The sequence below is a fragment of the Galeopterus variegatus genome, unplaced genomic scaffold (genome assembly GCF_000696425.1).
Source record: "Galeopterus variegatus unplaced genomic scaffold, G_variegatus-3.0.2 Scaffold1777, whole genome shotgun sequence".
In the NCBI taxonomy this organism is placed as follows: Eukaryota; Metazoa; Chordata; class Mammalia; order Dermoptera; family Cynocephalidae; genus Galeopterus; species Galeopterus variegatus.
The window spans coordinates 240,956-268,783 of record NW_007727888.1 but is presented as its reverse complement, the minus strand read 5'-3'; the positions used below and the strand labels follow the sequence as shown (position 1 = coordinate 268,783).

Sequence of the window (27,828 nt, the reverse complement as noted above, 5' to 3'; positions counted from 1 at the left end):
AAGGGCTTGGAACCACCACCTGTTTTCCCAATCTTAGACTGGGTTTTTGATTTTTCTTAATCATCTGTCTGACTTCAAACCTTCTACCAGTTACAATATGGGCAGATGACCTGCTAGTTGGGGAAGGCTGTAGCCAGCCTTTACTTTAAAAATACTCCTTTATCTCATCTGTACAGTCCTGTTCCGGAAGCATCAGGACTGTAGAAGTGCAGCCACTCAGCCATTCTGCAAGTGAGCCCACAGGTGTCCTGGTGCTTGGGTTCACAAGCTAGCGTGCTCGTTGAGGCTCTGGCCTTGACTGCCAGGCCCAACAGCGCTTGTCCGCACACACTCTCATCCTCCCTCTCGCTCCTCCACTCACAGGCTTCTTTGCTGGAAAAATCCAGCATGTGAAATGAGGACACCTCCATGGAGACTCTTTCTAGTAGGGAGGTTTCTTGTTCTTGCCAAGGAGTCTATCGCCTGGTCAACAACATCTGCTTGCAGGAGAAACAGCAAATGGGTCCCTGTGAGGGAAGTACCCAGGAGGGCTTTGGTGGTCCCAGCATGAGATACATTTCTGCAGAGCTGGTATTGTGTGTACATGCAGGAAAAGAAAGGGTTTAAAATGTTCCCATCCTCCATCCAATCCCCCTTCTCCTGTCACATAGCTCCACATTACCTTTAAAAAAAAAAGGGGTCCCTTACATGAATACTTAGGACATATTTACCCTTCTCCTGAAGATGAGAAGATACACAAACACTCCCCTAGAATACCTGCCGAGAGACAAGCATCCACGGCCTGGGAAGACACTTGCTCCTCCTCCATAGTAGCCAATAGGGGGCTGAGCAGAGCACAAGGGCTTATGAAAGTGCATAGAAAGGATATCCACTTCCGTGCTGGTCATTTAGGAAGTGAAAGGGCACAGAAGAGAGAAAACAACTGTTTTCTGAGTAAAACCCTTCCAGGTTCCCAAACCTGGGATTGTAAGTGTGACCGCCAAATCCTATGGTTTCTGGTTGACCCTTCTGAGCTGGAGGTAAGAAAACAACTCCAAGAGACTGTGACTGTCCTACTCATCCCCTTCCCCCAGCCCCAAGGCCCCTATTCCTGCAGGTACAGCTCACCTACAAGCCCAGGCAGGGTTGGGCTCAAGCTTCTGGAAGTGACTCTACCCAGCCAGCCTCCTAAGCACTAAGTAGCTTTCCTGCTGGGGCCATGTTTTGGTCTCCTAAGACCTCAAGTCACAATGGACCTTCTGAGTTTGCCCCATCATCAAATGGCTTATCTGTGAGTTGCAATACTGTTCCCTTTAGGCAGCTGTGTTCATCCCCAAGATCTGAAAGTCCAGAAAGGAACTTTCGTGAGTTTCTTTGAAAGACTTCACCATCCCGAAATCCCTGAGAGTAAAACTCTGTTTAATCACACTCATGTTCTTCACATACATACACTCTTGGAATATGGGAACCAAGTCTGTTTCATTCATCTATTTAGAATGCTTACCTAGCCTATAGAAAAAGCTTTGAATGATGATGATTTGCTGTACATTAATATTTGCTTGAATACTACCCTTTTCTGCCCCTAGCTGCTCCTTAAGGAAAATTCCTTCCCATTTCCCCCCAAATTCTGATCACACAAAATAGAAACAAGCTATGAGAGGAGAGGGAAACAAGACAGTGCTGCTCTGGGCCAGCCCGGTGGCGCACTGCTATAGTGCGCCGCTTGGGAAGCATGGTGGCGCTCCCGCCGAGGGTTTGGATCCCACATACAGACCGGCCGCTCACTGGCTGAGCGAGGGGCGGGAGCAACACCGAGGGTTGCGATCCCGTGGCCGGTCCTGGTCCGGTACGGGCACGACACTGAGGGTTGCGATCCGTTGCCGGTCACGAAAAAAAAAAAAAAAAAAAAAAAAAAAAAAAGGAAAGACAGTGCTGCTCTGGACAGCTAGGAGAGCCAGATGTGCAGGGAAATCCTATAGGAGGATGCTTTTTGACCTGTAACATACACATACACTTCTTCCCATCCCTTAAGCAACGTAGAATACACCTCAATCAAGAAACCCATTTCCCACCAGCTGGACTGTGTTCCAGGGCCACGACCTTGACAGTGACATTACAGCCCTCAGAGGACAGAGCCCTTTTAGAAAGAAGACTACTGGGCCTCTAGAGCTGTTGGTTCCTGATCACTTTTAGAATCTGAAATAAAGGTCTGAGGCAAAATTCAGGGCTAGGAATCCTGGGGCAGGTGCTACACACTAAGTTGGGTTTTGACTTTGCTTTCTAGATTAACCTAATTTCATTCATTTTTGTCTCCCAAAGGTGTAATGAGACTGTCCCTTTCCCTCCTTTGTAGTCCCTGTATCATCAGTAGACATGTGACCCTTTCACAAAGCCCTGCTCCCGTACTGTGACTGGCAGCAGACACATGCCTCCCACCCACCTCCCCACCACCAACACCCCTTTCTATGCCACAACACACTTGGGATCATGGCTGCAGATACCTCAGAGCTCCCAATTGTAAAAAAATTTAAATTAAAAATAAATTCCTCCTTCTGTCCTCCTCCCTCTCCTCTATGCTCCCTCCCCACCATGCCCACCTGAAGGAGAATTCTAGCTGCCTATAACCAGCTAAATCCAGTTTCCACAAAAGAGAATACAAAATTAGGTTTCCGTGGCACTTTGCTCCCAGCCATGTGCTCTGTGGTGTCACTGCTGGGAGGTGCCGATAGTTAGTTCACTGTCGGGAACTGCTCTTGCTCACCAATAGACTGTTAATAAATTAAAAGTCTCCTTTGACAGCGTCCTCCTCAGGCTGGCTCCATCACACGGTGCCTTCCCAGTCACCCTGAGGCTCCACAGAGCCATTGGTCACCTTCTTGACTTTCTTCATATTCTCCATCACCCCTAACGTTGTCACTCTGAACAAGGAAAAAAACAGAAAACAGTTCTAGAATCAGAGACAGATTTGGGTTTGAATCCTGGCCCACTCTTTGCTAGCTGTGTAACCGTGGCCAAGTCACTTGACTTCTCTGTGCTTATGTATGATAAATAATTCTCACTTTCCAGAACTGTCATGAGGAGAAAAAGAGATTCTCCAAAGTGCCTAATCAACAAATACCAGCTGTCATTATTACAATCACCATTAATCTCTTTTTGTTATGACCTCCAGAATTTTTACATTGCATATACAAGGGTGCTTCAAAAAGTTTGTGGAAAATGGAATTAAAAAATAATATGAACCTTTCTATGAACGTCTTGAAGATCCCCCCAGTATAATAATTATGATTATGAGACCAATATCTGAATCATAATTAACATTCAGAAGAGAAAGCTAATTGGCTGTACAGACATTTATAATAACCAACCACAAAGGATCATTTCTGAGTCATGGGACAGAACCACAGGTTTGGAGGAACCTTGCGGGCCCAAAGAGTCTCTGACAACTACAGACAGAGAACTAGCTACTCTCTGCAAATCCAGGCCACATGGCTGTCAGTCAGCACGTGGCCTCTGCCTCCACTCTGTGAGCTCCCGGGGCAGGGGTCTTACTCTGTTGGTGATTCACAGTAATAGAGCCGTTCACCAAACGTGACACTTAGAAATGGAAGAACGCGGGTCTCACAAGGCAAGAGAGGCTGAGCAAGGCAGCTCTCTACATCACAGTGAATACCAGCCAGGTTTATGAGAAGACAACCTCCTACCTCACAAAAGGTGACCTGGATAGGTTCTAAGGTGTCCTGTATTTATGAAGGAACTGGGGGCTCCGTAAGTAGCAGCAGAAACCAAGCAGAGATTTTGAATGTCAAAAACTACCTGGCCTAGCATCTCCCTAAGTGTCTACAGAGGAAACAATGAGGCACTTGTATTCCCCCATCATGGACCAAAAGGAATTTCCTAATCAGTGAAATAAATTCAATCAACTCTACAGAATCTCTTCATGGACTCAGCTTATCCCTCCGCCAACTACCTAATCCCTTCATCTACAAATGGTGACACACTGGCCTTATATGTGACACAACTAGAGTGCGCCCACCTGCACTTCATGGTAAATAAATGTTTCTATGAGGTAGGTGAAAAAAAACTTTCTCCTTTCCTTCCTCCTTCATTCCTGCCACCAAGTTGCTGCTGTGACCAGGCCTCAAAGCCATCCAGTCCTCCCCAGAGTTGGGACTTTTCTCAACAAGAGTCCCTCAGACTCACAGGTTATTTGTACCTGTGGCAAAGCTGGGACAAGGTATATTGCCAGAATGTGGTTCTCAAGGGAACTAAGATTCCCACAGGTGCTGTCAGTGAGAGTAAAGGCACCCCCAAGACAAAGGAGATGCCTCAACTGAAACCACCCCGCATCACGGCCTGTCAGCTGGTTCACATATTAGGCCTGACCTCCTTAGGAAGAGATCACACTTTCCCCAAGAGGAATCACGGCACACTGGGCTGCTCCTGAAGGGACAGGGAGGCAGTGCCTCCGCATGAGCAAGAGAACCATAGCCTTCCAGCTCCAGCACAGCAGACCCTCCACACCTGTTTGGATCAGAAGGAAATGCAATCTCTAGTCTTTCAGTAACACTCCCAGTAATAATACAACTATCCTATCATTAAAGCACCTTGTTACCAAAGGACAAGGAGTTCACCACACAATGACACTGAGAGGCCGAAGCACATTCACTGTGACTCGAGTCTGACAGCAGGCTTGGGGAAAACATTTTCTACCTTGCTTTCCCTGAGAAAATAATCCTTTCCAGGTGATGGTCTAATTGAGAAAACAGCTTTTATTCTCTCAAGACAGGCCTGGTGCTAAGTCCCAGAGGAAAAGAAAAATAGGACTGTTGCTCTTAGGGAGCCCACAGCCCAGTAGAAAAGCCAGTCTTCCAGAGCATCAACACAAAGCCATTGACAACACACACAGGCGTGCTGCAAGCCAGGCTGGAAATGGCTCCGGGTGAGAAGAATACTCCTGGCTTGGGGAACTGAGGAAGCTTTGAAGCCTGTATTGAAAGATGAGGAGGACCTGGTCAGTAAGATGGAGGGGTGGGAGGAGGGCAGGGAAGTTTCTGGAAAGAAGGCAAAAGGCATGGAAGAAAAAAAAAGTTTCAGGGATTGCTAAGCAGTCAGGGAATGCTAGGTAGTCACAGCAGTACCTACAGCAGTCCGTGAAGGAAAGAGGCAGGAAGAGTCATGGGTGGACACAGGCAGTCAGGGCTGTGGGCAGCCTCTTCTGCCTGTTACTGATGGACAGACTTGATTCTTATACCAGGGGTTCTCAGCCTTGGTTCTAGCTCAGGATACCAGAAGGAGTTAGAAAGCATAGATACCTGAACTCTAGGCATTGAGAATCAGAGCCTCCAGGGGAGTGGCTAGGGAGCCTACCCTTCAAAAGCACTCTACAAGTGATTCTGGCAGCCCAGGAGAATGGACAGGAAGGGAAGACCAGAAGTTAGGAAATCAGCCATCACAAAAGCAGGGGCACTGGGAGAAGGGGGCTGGGGGTAAGAGAAATGAAGTTAGGCCTACAAGATATGGTCACTCACTCCACACAGGCTGAGGAAGAGGGAGGTGCTTTGGCCAACACCCACATTCTGCTGTTGGTGACTGGGTGGATGGCAGTACCATTAAGGCCTGTGGAAAATGCAGGGAGTGTCAAGCTTGGGAAGACTGCAGTTTCAAGTCTGAGATAACAGTGAGCAGGTGGGCCTGAAGCTCAGGAGAGGCGAGTGGGCTGGAGCTGGAGGTTGGGGAACGCTCAGTGAAGAGATGGAAGAGGTGGCTTTGGGCATGGATGGTGCTAGGAATAAGAGGGAGAATGGGAATAAGGGTACATGGGAGCCCAGGAGGGTGTCAGAGGTGGGGCAGGTGGTGGTGGGGTTCAGCATGAAGCCAGGACTGGGAGCTGCTGAACTGATGAAGTGAACAGAAGGAGATGAAACCTGACGGCAGATACTGGGGGTGAGCTGGGGTAGGGGACGACAACTACATCCTGTTTCCCCAGCAACCTTCTGGGAAGTTAAAGGGACATCTGGGGCCCAAGTGCTGTGGACTTGGTGCCAGCCATTCTCCTTGCAGCTCCAACACTACAGCAGGGGGAAAGGAGACCTAGGTTACATTAACACCCTAAAGCCTCCCCAGCAGGGATACACAGAGATGGAGATTCAGCAACTTTGCAGGCACCTCCCTGGGTGTCCTAGTTTCAGAGCCACCACTGAAGGGGACCAAACAGCTGAAGAGCCAACACACAGCCAGCAACCTACACCCCAGATAACCATTTTCAAATGCCATACAAGCAGTACAGAAAGGTGCTCTACAAAGCTCAGGTTAAGCAATGGCTGCGGTGATTTGCAGTGTAAACTCCATCTCAGAGGCTCTAGAGACAGGCTGTGGAGCTGCCCAGGTCACAGCCCCAACCACTCACTCCACAGACAGGAAGTGAGGCCTGCCCTTCTTGCTCTACTCATTCCTTCTCTGCTGCCTGGTGAGACGCCCTTCCTCTCGCCCCAGGTGCAGACCTCCTTCAGAGCACACCTCCTGTTTCTCACTGTTCCCACACTACCAGTTAGCTCCCTGAGGGCAGGGCTTCTGTACGAGCTGCTACTCCACCACCGCCCAGAGGACTAATGCAGCCACTCACAACCACGCACAAGTGAACTGGCCTCTCTGCCTGCCAAACCCAACATGTGCTTCCAGCAGAAGCTGTTGTTACCTCCAGTGCTGCTCAGGGAAGCACTTCTTTGAGCCACTCCTGACTTCAGGAGGGCACCTGCCTCAAGGGCTGGCAGCTCCTAAGCCAGTCTGAGGCAGGGGGCATCAGCACTAAGCCAAGCAGTGGTGCTCCCTCTTCTAAGCCAAGCAGAGGGACCAGCACAGGTGAGTCTGCAGAGCACAGTGCTATGGGTTACATATGTCCCCCAAAAGTTCACGTATTGGAAACATGACCCCCACTGTAAGAGTGTTAAGAGGGTAGGAAATCCAATTATGGTATCTGAAAGATGGGGCATCTAAGAAGTGATGAAATTTGTGAGGACTGTGCTCTCGTGAATGGGTTGATCCATTCATGGAGTAATGGGCATGGTTCTGATGGCTTTATAAGGACAATGAGTGAGAAAGTTAGTTCTCTCTTGCTCAGCCCATGCACACCAAGTGACACCTTGCATTGCTGTAGAAAGTCACCACCAAGAATAAGGTCGTCACCGTATGCATGCCCTGGACCATGGACTTCCCAGCCTCCAAAACTGTAAGAAATAAATTTCATTTCTTTTTAAATCACCCAGTTTCAGGTATCCTGATATAAGCAATAGAAACAGACTAATACAGATGGAGTGGAGCAGAGAGGTGCCTGCGAGAAGGAATGGGGACTTTATAAACCAGAGATGGAAAGAGCAGACAACCCAGGGCTGCCTCTCATTTTCCTTCTGCATCTAAATGGTGACAACCTCCTCCTTGCAAAGCCCTGAGTCTCTGTGCTGGCAACTAAAAGTGCTGAATGAACACAGGTTCCTTCTGCCACACCAGACTGCAATCGAATGTGGCTTGGGCCTAAGTGGCCTGTGGACACATGTTTTCTGAACTTGAAATGTGGAGAGGCCTGATTAAGAGACAGTTCTTAGTCTGTGACTCCCATTTCCACCTTTGTTCCCCATCCACCCAAATGAATGTAGGAAGAAGTAGAAGGTTAACAGCAACCCTGAGGACAGCACTCTGGAATGCAAACCCCAGGAGACAACTTCCAGCCCTGGAACCCACACCAAACATTTCTTCTTACTCTCACTTTTCAGGATGACAGAAATAATTTAGAACATTGAAGATATGCATAGCACAGGAGGCGGCTACCAAATCTGATAAATTAAAACTGCATCCATTATTTTTTTAATGATAAATTGTTACCAAAATTGGTAAGCCCCAAGAGGGGTGCTGAAAGAAACAGAAGGGAAAGAGAAACTCAGCATAACCTCTGACTGTGCCCTCATTCCCAAGCTCAAAGAGAGAAGCCGTAGTAGGCCTAAGGGGTGACAGCTGTGCCAACTGCGTGCAGGCCAGGGTCCGAGGAGGGTGGAAGAGGCTCCTCCAGAAGCACTCTACCCCAAGGGGAGGGTCTTAGTCCTGGGATCAACAAGCAGGACTGCGCTCCCACAGCCCAGCTTCAGATAAAGGAGGTGAGAACATGGGGAAAAAAAACCACCAGAATCTCAGTCAATAAAGTCAGCGAATGGCCCAGGTCAGAGTTCATGCATCTCTACTGGGTAAGACTCATTAGGAATAGTGTAGATTTGTTTTGGATGGGGGAGTGTGGGGGGCAGCAGGGTGGAAGGCATAAGGAATGTTACTTCCCATAAAGAGGTGCTTTGTCCTGTGGCAGAGATCAGACCTAGCTCCCTTTTTCAGGAAACACCCACTGATGACGGTTTACAGGGAGCTAATGACCTTCCAGAAAACAGAGGCAAGGGCTCTGCTTGCCTCTGGCTTGAGTTATTTCTGGAGGACCTAAGAGGTGCCATCCAGGAACAGCAACCAAGTAGAAGAGAGAGATGACAGCCCTGGGCACTGTGTCATTCCCAAGAAGCTGTAATTAGCCTTTACACTCCACCTGCAGGTGAGCTTGGAAGGCGGGCTGACAGCAGGCTGACAGCGGAGCTGCCGTCTCAGGCCGGTTCTGCTCTGTCACATCTTATCAATCCACAGGACTTTCCCAACAGTAGCATTCTTAGTTAAAGAGAAACCCCAGAAGAACTTCCCAAGAATGATTTCCTTGCTGACTTCAAGGCACTTTGCATCAATCAGTTCCTAAACTACTTCTGTTTCACAGGCTAAACTGAGCTGTGCTCACTGGAAATATCACTGCCCTAAATACATGACTGTCTCTGTAGCTGTTCCACATGCAGTCCTTCTGCCACTGAAGAGCCCACTTCTCTATTACGGTGTGGCTCACACTAAGCCACGGAAAACCACTCAGCATAATCATGCACTCTTCCCCTTGTCTTAGGGCTGTAAGCTTAGGCAACCAAGGGATTCTCCCTGACTCCAACATTCTAACCTTGCCCAAATCTTGCCAGAATAAAGAACACACTGTTTAGTTCCCACTAGTCTGGTGGTCTGTCCATCTACTCCCTCTCCCTTCCCTCCCTTGATTCCCACAAACACCTTCTTGCTAAATTGATCACCATTATCATCAAATATTGTCACAGAAAAACAAACACCAAAAAAATTTTTTAAAATTTTTGCTACGAGACAAAAATACCTTCACCATGCATCCACACTTCAGGATGTAATGGCGGAGGGAAAGGACGTGGGGAACAGGACCCCACACTGCCGCTGTGGAGGACAAGTCAGTAAAGCAGAATGACCCAGTCTTTCAGCTCCAGCTGCCTGCCCCAGAGCAACTCTGCATAACACCGATGGAACAAGCTAAAGGTCTCTCAGCCTGGAACTGGGTAAACACACCAGGTTTTAGGTTACTTACTCATGCTGCTGCTCACCAGGCTGGCTCTCAGTTGTGCCTCTTTAGCCAACAGTCACTTGCTCAGATTCTGCTACTTCCAGATAAGGCATGTCTGATGGTCACCCTGATTTTTTCCCTCTACTGTCTATAAAAAGGTGTTTCTTCCTCTGCACAGGGAGATGTGTTTGGGGCCCATTAGCAGTTTACTGTTCCAACAATGGAGCTGAGCACAGTTATTCCATGCCACTCAACCTGCCTGACAATCAGCAGAGCCTAGCATGGGCCAAATCTCAGCCTTTGAATCAAGAAAAGCCAAAGGCTACCAGTGCTGGGGGCAGTACACTTGATACCAATGAAAAAGAAAGGGGAAAACTCAGCCTTAGGCTAATCATCAAACACAACAATGGCCTATCACATTTCAGAGTAGCAAGCAAATATGCTTAATCACCATTTACTTTTCTAGAAAATGACTGCCCTTTCCCAGAAAATAGGACCCTAGAGTCACTTACCCTGCAGCTCAGAAAACCCATCTTAGTGCTCAGATAAAGGTCAAAGTCATTGTGCTAGCTGTGAAAAGCCACTTAGTTATCTGATGATAAAGGACGTTTGAGGCTCATTAGCAGACTTATGGATGACTCAGAAGATCACATTTTCAGACATAAGTTCCTAATGGCAGAGCCTGACAGGAAGTGGGGTTGCCTGTTCTCAGTAGTTTTGAACTGGCCAAGTATATTCCCAACTTCATGCCACTGAGTTATCAGAAGCAGGCTCCAATGATGCTTACCAGAATGGCAAGTTCTATTTTCCCTGACAAGACTGAGCAATGCTTGGCAGATATTGTACTTCAAACTAAGTAAGACAGCCTGGGGCTCAAGAGTCCACTTCCTTCTGCTAAAAATAGAGGAACCACCTCTGGAGCAACAAAATGCTGAGAGCAGCTGGTCCAATTCACATGTGCTGCTTTTAGTGAGGTAAAGAGGTCGGGGCCAAGGAAGAGAGGTAAGAAAGGAGATTTCTTACACAGATTCCATTTCCAAGTCATCTTCTTCCTGAGAAAGTTGTAGGTAGGGGTTATCTGAAGCTGGACGGAATTTATACCCCGTTAGAACAAAGAATACCAGCGTGGCCATTTCATTCAGGAGCTGTAAGTTTAAAAAATCACCCCAAAATAAAGGAATTAGCAACACTGTTCTTCAGAAAGCAGTGGAACTAAACAAACTGACACATCCCCCACAATCTACCACTCACTGATTACTGAAATGCCAGAGTTTACTGCTAGACAGCATTTTCCTTAGATTTGCTGAAGCCTAAGCCAGGAGCATTCTGCCCCAGAGATGAGTTGAGTTCCTGCTTTAACCTGTCTTCAGTGGTACATATTTTTTTTTAATAATTATTTTAACTTATCAATATTGAATATAGTTGATTTTCGTGTCCCTTTACCAATTCCTCCTTTTCCTCCCTCTCTCTCCCCCCTCCCCCTATCAACATCATATCTGTTCACTTGTCTTAACAAGTTCAAGGAATTGTGATTGTTGTGTCTTCTTCCCCCCACCCCCCGTTCATTTGTATATTTATTTATTTTTATTAGCTCCCACAAATAAGTGAGAACATGTGGTATTTCTCTTTCTTATTTCATTTAATATAATTTTCTTTACGTCCATCCATGTTGCTGTGAATGACAGTATTTCATTTTTTTTTTAATAGCAGAGTAGTATTCCATTGTGTAGATATACCACGTTTTCCTTATCCACTCATCCAATGATGGGCATTTAGGCTGGTTCCAACTCTTGGCTATTGTAAATAGCACTGCAATAAACATGGGAGAACAGGTAACCCTTCGACATGATGATTTCCATTCCTCTGGGTATATACCCAGCAGTGAAATAGCTGGGTCATATGGTAGATCTACCTGTAATTGTTTGATGAACCTCCACACCATCTTCCATAAAGGCTGCACGATTTTGCAGTCCCACCAACAGTGTAGGAGGGTTCCTTTTTGTCACTGGTATCTCTTAAGATCACATCATATATCCACTTTTTCCTACCAAGTGAGTTCTTCAAGAAAAAGTCAATCATTTGGTGGCTCTAGCAGTTAAGCTAGTTCTAGCATACTGTGAAGATACTTTATTATTGGAATAATAATAATGGGCAAAGAAGAAGGGAGGTCTGAATTCTAAATTATTCTAAGCCCTATAACCCAAGAAAGATTTAGATGTCTGATCTAAATTTTAATTATACAGGGAAAATCTTACTACTCTTTCTGCCTGAGGCTTTTCTCTTTCAAAGACTTTTAACACTGAGAACTAAAAATCAATAATGCAATTATTTCCAGATTTCTCACATAACCCAAGACTTCATCCTGAAACATAAATTCTCTAGCACTGTCCCCTATGAGCAGCATACCTGGTAGAGCCACTTCCACTGGAACGGAACAGCAAGCTTTAGGAGAAATGCAATGATCCTGGTGAAGTATATGTAACACACAATCTATACGAAGAGGAAACAAACAAGAAATAAAATCACCACAGAAATTAGGGCACTACTCTCTTCCAACAATTTGCTTTCACAAAGTAACTATTTCCGTTTCTATGAAACAGAAAACAGAATTACCTGGAGAAAATTATTTGACACTTATAGTTCTAATTAATAAATTCAGCAGAGGGGACTGGCTGGTTAGCTCAGTTAGTTACAGTGCAGCCTTATAACACCAAGGTCATGGGTTCAGATTCCTGTACCGGCCAGCCGCAAAAAATAAAAATAATAAAGTCGGCAGAGAGAGAGATGGCTACTCCAGTCATGACACTACACTTGAAAGGATTTCTTCACTATCTCTAGGTGACCAAGATATTGATAATAGCCATATCCAACAGGGAGGACAAGACACCATAGTATGGTTGCTCTCAACTCTTCCTCACTCTATCCACATACACAACACCTTGATTTCAATCTCCAAAGGGTAATATTTTTTATTCCCAGGTTTTGAAGGATATTTACCAGTAGTAATAGCAAAATAAAGCCACACAGGAAAAATGCTGGCTTTGAGTCTCTTTATCAGCAGATGCTATAAACATTTGAGGTCCATACTCAGAGTACAAATATTACCAAGTACTCTAGCAAGGGAAGATGCCTTCATTTCTTCACTGTGACAAGGACGCAACCTGCTGGCCACTCAAGCACGGACTGCTCACTGGGCCTAAGCTTAGGGTGGCCAGCTTGCAGGCCAGGCCAGACACACTTGGGTTTTAGGCATAAAGGTCTGGAACCCCAGCCCAGCCATCGAGGACCACCTATCATTGTCACCACATCCATCGAGAGGCTTTGGATTGACACCTGTGCCTTTTCTGGTGGCTGACACAAAATCCACAGCAAAAAAAAAAAAAAAAAAAACCTCAAGTGGATCATCTGCCTCTGCTTTTATACCACTGAAGTCTCTAATCTCTGCTCAGGCAAAAGAACTGTCCAAAGTGACAGTGCCAAAACCACAGATGGAAGACCTGTGTGGAAACTTTCTTTTAGGAATCAGGAAGCAAACTCTAGAAGACCCATACCTTATATATTCCAAGAAATTGAGATCCTTACTAATTCATAGCAAGCTCTGTCTTTGGTGCTATGCTTATAGGACTCTTCACGTCCCTCCCAGTCCTGTTTTTAGGTTTTATAAGAACTGCCTCAATTTTTCTGTCCTTAAGAGAAATATTATTACTATGACATGAAACTAGTTTTCTGTGGGGAAATTTGAAAGAAAAAAGAGGTATCTACTCTAATAATTTTGTTTTATTTTATTTAATTAATTTATTTATTTTAAAGATGACCGGTAAGGGTATCTTAACCCTTGTCTTGGTGTTGTCAGCACCACGCTTAGCCAGTGAGCGAACCGGCCATCCCTATACAGGATCCGAACCCAAGGCCTTGGCATTAACACCGCACTTTCCCGACTGAGCCACAGGCCGGCCCTACTCTAATAATTTTAATTGAAAAGAAAAAAGGCTGCAGAAGAGCATTATGATGTGAAGCCATTTTTCTAAATTAGAAAAACAGCAAGTCAAAGGAGCAGCTATGTATGGTACAGGTCTAGAAAAAACCTAGAGGAATAACTACTAAACTGTTAACTTTGGGAAGGGTAGGAAAGGAGGAGGATGGAAGATCAGGCTCATAAAGGCTTGTGCTATATTTCTATAACCCTGCGTCTTTGGTTTTGGGTTGCTGGGGGGTTTTTTTTGTTTGTTTGTTTGTTTCTTTACATCAAGCATATATTACTTTTCTAAGTATTTAAAGTCAAATTTAAAACTAAAACTTAAAAAGAAATAATTCAAATATTTAATTTCCCATCCTAAGGGACACAATTTGATTTGTAAAATGAAATCCATACAGCTCCAGGAAGCACATCACCTGCTCTCACCAATTGTTTGGAAGTTCACTTGCCATACTCCTTGAATTGACCTTATTTACAGATTTAGGATTTTTTTTACTCACCAAGACGTAATAATGTCTGAAAAGTTTCAGCTTTGCTAAGTTAATAGCAGCTAGGGAGAAGAAAGAACAAAATGAAAGGCTCATTAACCTCTTTTCTCATCTTTAAAATCAAGTCCTGTTCAGGTACTTCTTGGTCAAGAGGCTAATGGATGAATCCATGTATCTGGAAACAAATCCACTAGGCAGGCTCTCCCCCCAACCACCAAGAAGCAAGGGAGCTGTGGGAGCTGGCCTGCACCGGCAACTCAAGGGCATCTCTCACTCTGGGGTCAGCAGCTTTAAACCAGCCATGGTGGGAGTTGCAGATGCTACAAATCAGGACTCCCCCACCAGACAGCCAGCATGAACTATTTCAGTGCTGCCACTGCAGCTGACAGAGCTGTACCCTCCACTAGCACCAGTCTCAGGTTGGTCCCAGGGCACCGACTGGGGGAGCCTCCCACTAGCTGAGAGTGTAAATGTAATTAACCCTCAGGTGCGTTTTGCAAATTTCACTTAAGTTTTCATTTAGTGCCTTGTAATAAGCCCTTAATTTTTTTTTTATCTTGTCTACTTTTCCTGATAATATAAACATACTTTGTAATTATTGATTGCTTTGTATATCTTTTTCTATTCTGTCAACATATGTATCTCATATCTATGATACATATTTAATAATGTGTCTCTTGTAAAAATACAACCTCCCTGGCTGTGTCCTACCTTCCTGAATGCTCAAGGTCAGCAGAGCCAGGACAGCTAACTTCCTGACACTGTCTTTGGCTATGAAATATTGATGACCAGAGGGTAGCCTGGCTCCCTCCCTTATTAAGCAAGCTTTTCATTCATCATAAACCTTCCTGCAGGAGGCAAGTTAATTTTGCATAATAGCTTTCAATTACTGATTCAGTTTAGGAATGAGACTGTGGGTAGTGAAGTTTCAAAGTTCCTCTTCCTCCCCTTCTGGCTCATGATTAGCAAGGGCATCAAACTTAGGATTCCAAAAGAAATTCCTGGAACCATAAATTATCTTCACATGATTATCTACTAACAAGTTATCTGCAGGAACCTCATCTGAGAAACCAAACATGTTGATGAAGACATGTTCAGCAAGTCTTTCTGCAAAATTCTGACTCAAAGTTAGAAGATAGAACATCTACATCTAGAGTTGCAGTGGAATACTGTGCCACCTTCAGAAGCAGTTGGAGGTCATAGGAGAATGTTGTAGAGAACAGGTGAGTTCAATCTTTCGTAATCTCTTTACTTGATTTCTACAAAAAGCAAATATGAGACAACAAAGTCCTGGGAATTGAGTTGAATTGCATATATTAATACAGCAATTGCTGTCTGAGGCCAACTCAATGCCAGGGTCAGCGTGTGCACTTAGGGACACTGGGTCCTCTACTTTAGGAGCTGTAGGCAAGACTAAACTCTCAATACCCAGGCTATAGATGTGACATACTCTTTCTTTTCTCAATCAAATCACAGCTTAGGCTGCTCTAGAGATGGTGAATTATGGGTGTCCAACAGAAATAGAAGGTGACCCACCTATGTAACTATAAGTTTTCTAGTAGCCAAACTAAATAAAACAAAAGGAACCAAGTCAAAATGATTTCAACTGACAAAACGTTTTAACATTTCAACATGGTTATACACAGATGATACAAACATTTCCAAAAATCCTAATAAGAAGGTTTAGAGTTGCAATGGACACACACACACACACAACATCTAAGAAAATGAAATTACAGGAGGCAGACTGGCAAAGGTTTTCTCATGTAGCAACCTCATTGGCAGTCCTGTTATTATTATTATTTTAAAAATTAAATCTCCCTGGTTTTCATCCCTTTTTTCATTCAGTCAATACAAACTTACATTATTTTCAAGCCAGGCCCTGGGCTTCTGCCCCTGGGCAGCTGCCATCCCATGGGGAGGCTGGGGCACTGAGGCTCGAGCTATACACACACACACACAAAAAAAAAAAACACGCTGCCAGGAGAATGTAATCAGGCACTCTGCCTCATCTGGAGGATGGGAAAGGCTCCACTGAGAAGACATGAACACTGAGAAACAACAGATAAATAAAAGTTCCCAAGGATTTCAAACTGTGCCCGTCCATACGACCCTTTTGTATTCCTTTATGTGTGCAGGTCTCCCACTCACCCTGGTGGTGGTCAATGAATGATCAGCTCATACTGCACTCTGCCCCCTAAAACCAGCTTACCCCAACAGGAACTGCAGCCCTCCCAAACAAGCCAATACTTCCTTAACATGACCACTCAATTCTCTTCTTTGTGAATAACTGAGAAAAAAAACAGCACCAACAATTAGACTGTTTAAATAAAAATGATTTAAGTCTCTTCTGAATTTTGCTTGCTGAAATGAGTCCTGATAAATCAAATCCTACCTTGCTTCACTGAGAACTGTCAGCCAGACAGAGAAGTGTCTTGTTTTTCTTCCTGGATTTCAAGTTGCCATGACAGGAAGAAGCATGGGCTCCCAACCCAGACCAGGGAGAAGGGATGACAGAGAGGGTTTTGCAAAGGGCCTGAATGGAGCTCAGGGGTGAGCCAGCTTCACATATCAGGGAAGCAAAAGTAGCTGAGCCAGGCTAAGAGTAAAGCCAAAATTTAAGTAAGATCTGAAGACCATGAGCTTATCCTCCTTGTTGGTTCGGAGGACCCCAGGGAGCCTCCGAAGGGTAGTAAGCAGGGCAGTGCCATAATCACATCTATGCTTTAAAATAATTTCACTGTGCAGAAGGATGGAGAGAAACAAGAGTAAGAGCCCAACTGAGGTCAGAGACCATGAATCTGTGGAGGCCCCTCTAAAAGGTGGTGAGATATTTTTCTAACAATGTAGAGCAATCAAGTTGCAGACAGGGGCGGTGAACAATAGGCTGATCCCACCCTGGCATTTGGCTGGGGGAAAAGAAAGGATAACAAGGTCCTAAAGTTGAGGACAAAGAAATCATAAGGCAAAGCCTTATGGTGGTCCCTTCCCTTTCATGGGGAAGGAAATGAGGCTGGGGTTGGCAACTGAGAAAAAACAGAGGGGTCAAGGCACTGCAGGTGTAAAGGGTTAAGGAGCAAGCATGTGAGAGCTAGGGAGTGGAAGGCGTGACACATGGCATTGTGTGCCACCATGTCACACCCTCCAGGCTGAACTTAAGACATGCTCTGAAGGGAGGCAGACTATAAACCTCTCCTTAGATAAGCCTATATGCCCCATATCTGGGCACCAATGAAGAAATGTCACCACGACATGTGCTGGGGCTGACATATGGACCTCGGGGACAACCAATGTTAACTCTGGGGAACACAGCCACAACAAGCAGAGCTTTTGGTTGTTACCAAAATCTACTAGGCATGCGTACATCATTTCCAGTCACACACAAGGCATTCAGACTGCTGCTCGTGGGGATCAGGCTACTGAGGCGCACACTGGTATTCTAGTCACAGCTGAGGCAGTGAAGGTAGGAAGTCAGCTTACTTAGTAGAGTAAGAAACAGGAAAGCAGAGTGGTTAAGAGCGCAGGCCCTGCACATCTGAATATCCTGGGTTCAAATTCCAACTCTGCTACTTACTGGCTGTGTGACCTCAGATAAGTCACCTAAGCTCTCTGAGCCTCAGTTTCTTCATCTGTTAAGACAGGAATAACAACATCTAACCTTAGGGCTCTTTGAGGAATTAATGAGACAATACACAGAATGCAAACAGCACACACAGTAAGCACTCAAATGTTTGATGTTACAATATTACTATTATATTAAAATTATATGGGATTATCCCAATACCAAAGGTGGCATATGTTGTATCACAGTGGCTGCCACATCTGGCAAGAATCCAGACTCTGGTAAGTAAAACTGGAACATATGGGGACCTGGGGCTGCCAGTGAACCCCAGGCTCTCCTGGAAGCAGCTCTGTCATATGCACATGATGAGTAAGGATGCTGAGCAGGGGATGAACCAGCTCTGGGGAGAAGCTTCACCAGCATTATGCAATGGGCAGCAACACAGCAGGTCACAGCCTGGAATCCCAAGCCTCCTTCTGCTTTTCTCCCAAAGATTTCCCTAGAGTCAAGTAAGAACACTGATGGCTTGCTGCTCACTTGACCAGGGGGCTGGCATCCCACAGGAGTGAAGGCTCACCAAGGCTGGGCTAGCTATTTCTGACCCCACCATGAGAAGCAGCAAATATGGTAAAAGAATGAGCATGGGGAGAGGAAAAATGTCCCAGGTAGGAGCCTGCATTCCGGTCCTGCACCTGCATAACTCCGTGTGCCTGCCCCTGGCCTGCCTCTTCCTTCTCAAGGCACCCCTCTCCGCATATGGAAGAAAATTTCTCTATGGTGGATTAGGATTGCTTCATAGCAATGGTACATAACCAGAGTGAACACCAGAATGGCCTGCAGAGCTTTACTGCAGTACAGATACCAGGCTGCCCCCATTCTAAAAAGATTTTGAAAATCTTCCGGGGAGTGGAGGAGATGGACTGGGCACAGGAGAGGGATATCCCACCCACCTGCTCTTGGAGCTCCTAAAGGCTGACCTCTTGTGGATTCTGCTTTCTCTCACTTACTCTTAGGAGAATGACCACGACTCTGGATTTTGGTAAGGACTTTTTACTGAGAACAGAACAGGAGCGCAGTGAGGCAGGAAGTTCCACAGCCCTTGCAAATGCTTGACAGGTCAACGCACTCTCTCTGACCCAGCAGCACAAGAGCCAATGAGCACCATCTACAGGAGATGCTGCCCCTTTCCTAGACTGTCACCTCTCTTGTTTAGGTCAAAGAGGAAGCAGGCCAGCAAAGAGACAGATCAAACCCTCCAACCCCCAGCTGACTGCCCTGGATGGTCTTGGAACCATGACAATGACAAAAACAAAAGCATTGGTCATCACCATCTACTGAGTGATCACCATGTGCCAGGCACTGCCAGGCACCTCTTAACGCCTCATCTCACATTAACCTCTATGACGGAAGGGGCACTGTCTCACAGATGAAGGACTCAGGCCTGGAGAAGTTTAGTAAACTACCAAAGTCACACGGCTTTGTAAGTGGAGAAACCAATACTGAAACCCAAGTCTACCTCCCTCTAAGGACCGAGTTCTGAACACCTACACCTCACACTAAGAGAAAAGTAAGTCATAGCTTTATAATCCATCAGCAGTTCAGAGCAATACGACCATGCCTCAAAATGCTGGGCAATCCCCAGGAGCTGCTGGCAATCTGTGCTAAGGAGTTAATACTGTGATTTATGGGACACACAGAAGCAGAGGCCCATGACAACCACTTACAGGGTGAAAAATTTCCAAAACAATCCTTCCTTGTATGTAAGGAAAGCTTCAAGGCTTAAAAACATCCCTGCCTACCCATCATCCTTTTCTCCTGCCTCTTCCCTGCTGTCTTCACAGGGAATTTTGAGTCAAACACAAAAATTAAAGAAATAAGGATGGTGGCAAATGCCTGGATGGCATTAGCGTCACTCTGACTCACACTGAATCTTAGTGTTTCCACACTTTGCTTAAGTTCTGGGCTCAAGCTCACTCTGCACAGGGACACGTGGTCATGCAGCCTGAAAGCCTGGCTGCACAGCCTCCCGCAGTCACCAGAAAGACACAAAAGAACCCCGGCCACACGCTGACCTAGGACCCCACTGGCCTGAAAGTGTCCATTCTGTGGAGTAGTTAGCTCACAGGATGTCCCTGGCCTCCACTAAGAGGAGATCCCATTCGTCCATTTCACAGACAGTTTTGGAAGCAAGCATGGGAAAGGCTGCAAGCAATTAAAATCAGCTACGCAGAGAATAAATCAACTTCAAACTATTGAGGGTCATGTGAAAAAGTATTCAAAATACATTTCCAATATACATTTAAAACAATGACTCGAGATGTCAAAAGTTATGGAGTTAAATGGTTAAGGGCTATGGATCTTGTTGTAAGCAAAATTATATCTTAAATGATAAATAAAAAGCATCAGAGGAGGAGCAAAAAATGGCCCACAAGAGTGGACTAAACACCATTTGACACCGAAAGACCAGCTCTGTAAAAGACTTCTGCTGTCGAGTCTATTGAGTTCCCAGCTCCTTCTGCCCTTTGACTCTAGGACCCCATCAACAGCTCTGAGAGAGAAGGGGTGTATGAAGGACCACCCTGATCTCAGACTCTGCTCCCATCAGTCCCTCCTGTGTCTCTGCCAGCCTGCGGCGTACAGCCGCAGTGCTGTGAGCTATATCAGTCAAACATTGCCTCCGAGGCAGCAGCTGAGCTGAGGTGCATATCACCCCCTCCCACTGGCAGTCCACTGCACACAGTCACAATCAGCAGTGAGCTGGGCCAGGACGAAGGTCAGACTTCCAGTGCTTGATGACACAGGCTGGTCAATAGTAGGCAAATCCTTCTCAGTAAGAGAACCTGACCTTCCCTGAATACTGTAGAAATCTTATCAAGAAGAGTTGGTTTCACAATGTCTTAAGACACACGGAAACCAAACGCATGCTAATTCCACTAGGCAGAAGAATGAAGCCCAGGCAGGCCCGGGAGGGCATGAGCCACAGATTGATAACCAGGCCTGCTGGGCGGCTGTGGGCTCCCCGAGGTACTTAGGTTCCCAATACTTCAAAGGCCTAACAAAAAACTGGCAATGTGTCCACGACAGGGCTGCTTTTCAGGCAGGTAATATGAGAGGCTTCTTTGCTTTTGGTTGTAGCTTACATGAACTCAGAGTGGTGTCACTGGTTAATCAATCATTTCATAATGCTGATCAGAAGCTGTGATTAGATTTTGGGGGGAATTCTGGATTCTCTGTTGAGAAAAAGTAATGAAGAGAGGTATTCGGTGATTAAAAGAATTTAAACTGTAACTCTGAGCGGCTGCTTTTCAGGCAGGTAATATGAGAGGCTTCTTTGCTTTTGGTTGTAGCTTACATGAACTCAGAGTGGTGTCACTGGTTAATCAATCATTTCATAATGCTGATCAGAAGCTGTGATTAGATTTTGGGGGGAATTCTGGATTCTCTGTTGAGAAAAAGTAATGAAGAGAGGTATTCGGTGATTAAAAGAATTTAAACTGTAACTCTGAGCTAAAGGGTTCAGATCCCTGTACTGGCCAACTGCAAAAAAAAAAAAAAAAAAAAAAAAAAACCACAAAGAAATTAAAAGTCACTGTATTAAACCAGCCTAATAAAATATACTCCTTCTCTCATTCTCTCTTCATAAATGTCTAGCAGTGATTTTAAATCTTGCTAGGGTCACAAACTCCTTTAAAAATTTGCTGAAAGCCACAGACCCTCTGCCCAGGTAAATGCACACATGCACAAAATCTCACCTATAGTTTCTGGCACCCACAACCCTGTGTCAGGCATTCATCATAGATGCCACACAAAAGGCATCTGAATTAAGGGGGCAGGACAGAATCCTTGGAGGATTTTTGCAGATGCCACTTCACCTCATGCCACAAAAGAGATGCAGAGGTGTTATAAGTGCTCCCGTCACAGCGCCTAAAGAGAAAGTGTTCTCTGCCTGCCGATTCTCCCATCTGTGCAGAAGACTGTTGACAGTGCTCTAATGGTGCAGTTTCACACTCTAGCACAGGAGTGGATTGACAGGTGTGTCCTCTAGCTACACAGAGACAAAGGAAGGGTGACAATTTTCTGAGCAATCAGATCAAGAGATCTCATTTCTTTTGCCTTTTCTCTCCTATATCACAAGATACTGCTCGAGGGTGTCATTCCAATGAATAGTCTTCATCAGATGTGCAGACTGCAGGTCTGAGGGAAATCCAATGCCCATTCTTGACTAGGCTAAACCCAGTTCTAGAGTATTCCTCATGCACTACAGAGGCAAAAATCACAGCAATATGTGCAGTTGGGAGGTTCTCCTCTTTCTCCTGACCTCCTTATTCCTAAAGCTTCTGAGCTGGAGTCTCCAAGCTTAACCTTATAATAATCCTCACAGCCAACAGCTTCAGTGGCTCTGAGGCTGCCTTAGTATCTGCTTGGAAAGCAAAAACAGAGGTTGGACAAACCTATAATTGCAACCAGGCACTGAATCAAAGAAGTCAGGGAATAGAATACTTAACCTCCCAGGTGGAAATTTATAACCTACAGCTCTGCTAATAAGCTAAGAGTAACCCATGATAAAAACCAACTGGTTAGTTGAAGAAAAGTGCAGATTTTCACCTATACTTATAGTAATAGGTTAGGTAAAATATCAAAGTTGACATTCAGTAAATACTCAGAAGCAATACTATCTTACATCTATGTGAGCTTTATAGTTTTCGAAGTGCTCAAGTATAGAATGAACAGTTAGCAATCATTACCCCCACATCACATGTACTGTCTTAAAAATGCTGTGTCTTAAATGTCTAGAACAGCCAGGGGGTGGCAAACTTTTTCTGTAAAGGACAGATAGCAAATGTTTGGCACTGTGGGCCAGAAGATCTCTGTAGCATCGACTCAATTCTGCTGTTGTAATGCAAAAGCAGCTATAGATAATACGTACACAAATAAGCATAGCTGCGTTAGAATGAAACTTTTTTTTTTTTCTTTTTGTCTTTTTTACTGACCGGTAATGGGATCGCAACCCTCGGTGTCACGCCCGTACCGGGGACCGGCAACGGGATCGCAACCCTCGGTGTTGCGCCCGCACCGCGCTCAGCCAGTGAGCGGGAACCGGTCTCCACATGGGATCTGAACCCTCGGCGGGAGTGCCGCCGCGCTCTCAAGCGGCGCACTCTCCAGTGCGCCACGGGGCCGGCCCAGAATGAAACTTTATTTACCGAAATAGTTAGGGGTGAGATTTGGCCCATGGGCCATCGTTTGACAACGCCTGGTCTAAAATATCATTATACTGGGAAATTACAAGATGGAATCTCTGCTTCCTCCTTTCCCCCAAAAGAGGTTATATTTTTAGTTAGAAAAAAGTTAAATGACAATATCATACAGTATCCAAAAGCCACTCAATGGCTTATTTCTGCAGCATCCACCACTGAACTTTCTCCACAATAAGTAGACAAGGGCAAATCTTTTAATGTCAGGTGGAGTTTTCGAGAGTGGCAAGTTACTATGCATTCATCTCTGCGTTACGGATATGTGCAAAAGGAATGAGCTATCACATAAAACACCAGATAAATGCTCAATGGCCTCTTGAAGTAGTTGACTATCTTAGGCAAGCAAGAAGACCCCTGTGTAACAAAAACAAACAACTCAATTAAAAAATGAGCAAAGGACTTGAATTGACATTTTCCCAAACAAGACATACAAATGGCCAATAAGCATAGGAAAAGATGCTGAACATGGCTAATCATTAGGAAAACGCAAATCAAAACCACAATGAAGTACCACTTCCCACCCACTAGGATGTCTACTATAAGAAAAGAAATGTTAGCGAGGATGTGAAGAAACTGAAATCCATGTGCACTGCTGGTGGGAAGGTAAAATGGGGCAGCTACTACGGGGAATGGTATAGCAGTTTCTCAAAAAATTAAACACAGAATTATCACAGGATTCAGCAATTTCACTTCTGGGCATATACCCAAAAGAATTCAAAGTAGGGACTTGAACAGGTATTTGTACACCCAGGTTCACAGCAGCATTATTCACAGTAACCCAAAGGCGAAAGAAACCCAAGTGTCCATCATCACCTGAACAGATAAACAAAATGTGGTATATGAAGGAACTTCAAAAAGTTCATGAAAAAATGGAATTAAAAGATAATATGAATCATATCATAAACATATATATAATGCGATATTATTCAGTCTTAAAAAATAAGAAAATGCTGATATATGCTATAATATAGGTGAACTTTAAGGACATTATGCTATATGAAATAAGCCAGACAAATACTGTATGATTCCATTTATATGAGGGACCTAGAGTAGTCAAATTTTAGAGATAGAAAGTAGAATGATCGCTGCCAGGAGCTGGGAAAAAGGGAATAAGGAGTTATTGTTTAATGGGTACAGAGTTTCAGTTTGGGAAGATAAAAAGTTCTGGAGAGGGATGGTGGTGATGGCTACACAACAGTGTGAATGTCCTTTTTTCCATTGAATTATACACTTAAAAATGGTTAAAATGTAAATATTTTTTAAAAAGAAAAGAAAAAAATATCAGAAGAAATGTTCTTTGAGGTGTATTTCAGTGGAAGCAGTAGAAAAGAGAAAGCAAGAAAACAGTGAGAGGACACAAACCATAGAGTTCAGTGCATCATTCACTCTGGTCTCTCCCAGGAAGCAGTCCTATGAGGGGAGCCTCACATCGTAATTATGCTGGTGTGCTTCTATCTAAATCATTGTGTAAGAGTAGTAAGATGATTTAAATGAATCTGGGCTGGCCAGTTAGCTCACTTGGTTAGGGCATGGTGTTGGTAACATCAATGTCAAGGGTTTGGATCCCCATACCTGCCAGCCACTCTCCCCCTGCACCCTCCCAAAAGATTTAAATTAACCTAAAGAAGGGATTATTAAATCTGGGGTCCATGAATCCCATGAAATCGCATGAAAAATTTTATGTAGATAGTGGGGGCAGGGGGTTATACCTCTAACTAAATTCTCAAATAGATCTATCAGTATTATCCAAAGAAGGGATAAGAACCACAAGTCTAAGGGAAGCAAGAACGAAAAATAATTAAATATATAAACATGAGTTGCAGCCACAATACACACAATGATTATTTCTCTTTTCTCACTAGTAGGTTTTTCATTAGATCTGTTTACATGAACACACCCAAATAAAACATAGTCCTTTGGCATGAGTTGCTCTGAGTTAATGGACATCTTCAATAACCACAACCATCTGGCCAAATAAGTCTTAAATAACCTCAATGGGTAAAGGAAAAAAAGAAGCAGACAGGCTTTCACTCACGTTCACATTGCCATGAGAGACTAGTGAGACTGTGAGAAACTCAGGCATCTCTAACACAGTGGTTCTCAATCTCTTGGTCTCAGGACCCCTTTACACTTTTAAGTTATTGAGGACCCCAAAGACTTTTTGTTTATGTGGGTTATATTTATGATTATTTACCACATTAGAAAGTGAAACAGAAATTTCAAAAATATTTAATAATTCATTTAAAAGTAACAAAAATAAAGCCATTACATGTTAACATAAATAACATTTTCTTGTAAAAACATAATTTTCCAAAAAAAATTAATGAGTGGAATCGTTTTCCATTTTTGTAAATCTCTTTAACGTATGGCTTAATAAAACACAGCTGGATTCTCATACTTGCTTCTGCATTCAATCTGTTTTCAGGGAGCGTTTTGGTTGGAACATATGAAGAAAATAGATGGAGGCCTTTTCAGATAACTGAAGTATCTTCAGTGAATAGTCTTCTTTGATTCTAAATTAAAACTTGACAAGAGGTAGCTTCTAAGGATAAGTGAGGTGGGGAATTGAAAACTGTTATCAATGGACTTTTCACACTCTGCTACATTAACCGCCACTGGTCCATCTTGCACTTGAATGGGTTTTTTTACCCATGCATGGCTGTGGAATACCATGTGTTGGTCAGGTGGAAGATACTGTTGCAGTAAGTTATGCAGATCTCCCAAGTACTGGAACACTTTATCATAAAATATTTTTCAAAATCACATTATTAACATCACTTCTGCTCTCCTCAGAAGTCTTTTAACAACTGGGAAACAGTCAAGCTCACAGTGGTGGATATAAGTTTTCCTAAATTCTAATTTTCACTTGAAAGCACAATTTTATCACTGGCAACAAATATTGTTAGTTGTTTCCTTGAAGTGACATGTTTACTTCGTCCATTTTCAAAAGGTCTGCCAAAAACTAAGTATGAGTAACCATAGTGGTCAGTCATTCTTTCAAATAAGAATGGTGTTCCATGAGAAAAGTGGTTAGTTCAGCTTGTGACTCAAACAATCCTACACGTACTTTTTGTCAAGACCACGACCACTGTGCTGCACTCCACAGCAGAAGGGCTTCATGCATATCTCTCATTTGGCCACACAGAACATTAAAAGACATGTATTCAAGGGTTGAGATTTAATAACATTAATAGTCTTTACTATTTCATCAAGGCCATTCTTAAGTGACATGAGCTTTTTTTCAGAGGAGGTGGCAGTAAAGAATGCAATGGCTCCTAGTACAGTTTGTTGTCACAGCCTTGAATCATGCAAAAGTGCCAGGTGTTTACCCACCATTGCTTTTGCATGATCAGTACAACTGTCAACAGTGAAAAGGCTAATAACATATTACTATGAGAATATTTTTGACCCTGATGACCCCTTTGAGAACTGCCACCCTAACAAATACCTCTTATGGCCACAGCTGCTTTCAGAATATGGCAGGAGCTCCGAATGAAGTCATTCCTCCATAAACCCTACAACTAGCCAATCAACATTTGTTTAAATGCTTCTGAAGCACACATAAAAGCTAAGATTCTTTAGAATACTTCCTCTGACTTTTCCTCAGAAACACAAGGCCAAAAAAAGGATGATAAGAAGCAGAGATTGTTAATTAAATTTATGTTGTATATTCCCAAGCCAGTCCTATAAGGTAATGACACTGGAGAAAGAGAAGGAAACAAACTCAAGGGCAGCAACAGCCAGTAAATCTTGGCAGGCAAAACACAGTGGAACCAGAGCTAGGTGTGTCTGTGCAAGACTCAATTAAGCTCCCTTTCAGAGGATGCAGTGCAGCAGTGAATCTAAATGACACAGGACCTAAGAGAAGCCACAACATGTGACAGAAAAGACAAAGACATGGCTTAAGGACAGTGGGCAGGTCCATCCTTAATGTTTTCCTTTATATCTCCCCCAGGTTCAGTCAAAAGGAATCCAGAGACAAAGAAGTAAACAAAATCCAAACAGAGACTCTCTGAAAGCTATATTCAACCCAAAGGAAGTAAGAACAACTACAAACAGCATTTCGCTCACTTGCAATTACTCAGTCTGGGCTGTACCTAAACTAAAAATGCAATTCTCAAACTCAAGTCATTGTCAAGGCCATGCAATGAGTCAGTGGAATAACAAGCTTAAGAACAGGAACCAGAATGTCAGGCTCCATCCAGCAAAATGCTTCCAAATCCAATAGGAGACATTACTGCCCATGGCCTTCATATTCCCAGTTGCCTCTAGGATGGGCTAGATCTCAAGAAGGGCAAACTGAGGAGCACAGAGGTCAACCACATCGATCCTGGAACCAGAGTTGGCAGAGTGCTCACTCCAGTTCTCCTGTGCTGTCCCGCAGGACATGGCCACACTGCAGTCACATCCGAGGTCGGCCTGCCAGCACAGAGTGCTATTCCTAAGACTTCTCTGCAGGAGAGACTTCAACCATGGGGACATGGCCACCCTGACTTTGGAAGTGTCACAAGCATGACCATTTTTCAAAGTACAGAGCAAAATACGTATTTGTGGATTAGCTCAAAAAGCAATCCACTACTTAAATCAATTCAGTGAAAAAACATGAATCAAGAAGACACCCCCATGCTAATCTACTCTGTTACTTTTTCAAAGGCTTTGTGATATTTGCTGATGAGAAATGGGTGCTTTCTTAACAGACGTCATCTAAGCATGGGGAATGTGAGCCCTGGTTTGCCTGTGCAACTTCCTGAAGAGGTCCTGTGCTGTCACCTGGTGGAAAAAAGGAGAACCTGCCTCATGTGCCCCAGGCCATGACAAAAGCATTCCTGTTCCATGAAGTTTCTCTGTACTATAGTTGCTGGGGGACAATGCAGACCCCACCTGGGCCTCAACTGCTGTGCTATCTACTTCAGGCAGAGCATTCTACTAAGACACTCAGCTAATAACTGACCTTGGGTGGAGGAAACGGTCACAGAGACAGTTAATCACCACAGTCACCTGCAAGCCCTGTAAAGCAGGGAGAAGAAAGTGCAGAGGCAGGCAGGCAGGCAGGCAGGCAGGCAGAGTGACCAGGAAGGGAAAAGGGAGTTGGTGAGGAAGTGCTAGAAGAATTCACAAAGGAAGCAGGATGGAGCCAGGAGGAA

The 27,828-nt window shown here is 44.4% G+C and overlaps 1 protein-coding gene across 2 annotated transcripts in view; it reads right to left on the bottom strand.

Moving 5' to 3' along the window:
* Positions 1-1,878: 1,878 nt before the first annotated feature.
* Positions 1,879-27,828, bottom strand: part of GPR107 (G protein-coupled receptor 107) — a 69,101-nt gene continuing 43,151 nt past the window's right edge. The window contains exons 15-18 of one of the 2 annotated variants that reach the window (XM_008578879.1): positions 13,880-13,929; positions 11,810-11,893; positions 10,427-10,548; positions 1,879-2,897 (exon numbers count right to left, since the gene is read on the bottom strand). In XM_008578879.1, the coding sequence (XP_008577101.1) occupies positions 2,801-2,897; positions 10,427-10,548; positions 11,810-11,893; positions 13,880-13,929 (353 nt within the window). In that variant the 3' untranslated portion in view covers positions 1,879-2,800. The remainder of the gene's footprint in view (positions 2,898-10,426; positions 10,549-11,809; positions 11,894-13,879; positions 13,930-27,828) is intronic. The other variant, XM_008578880.1, reaches the window with a different exon arrangement.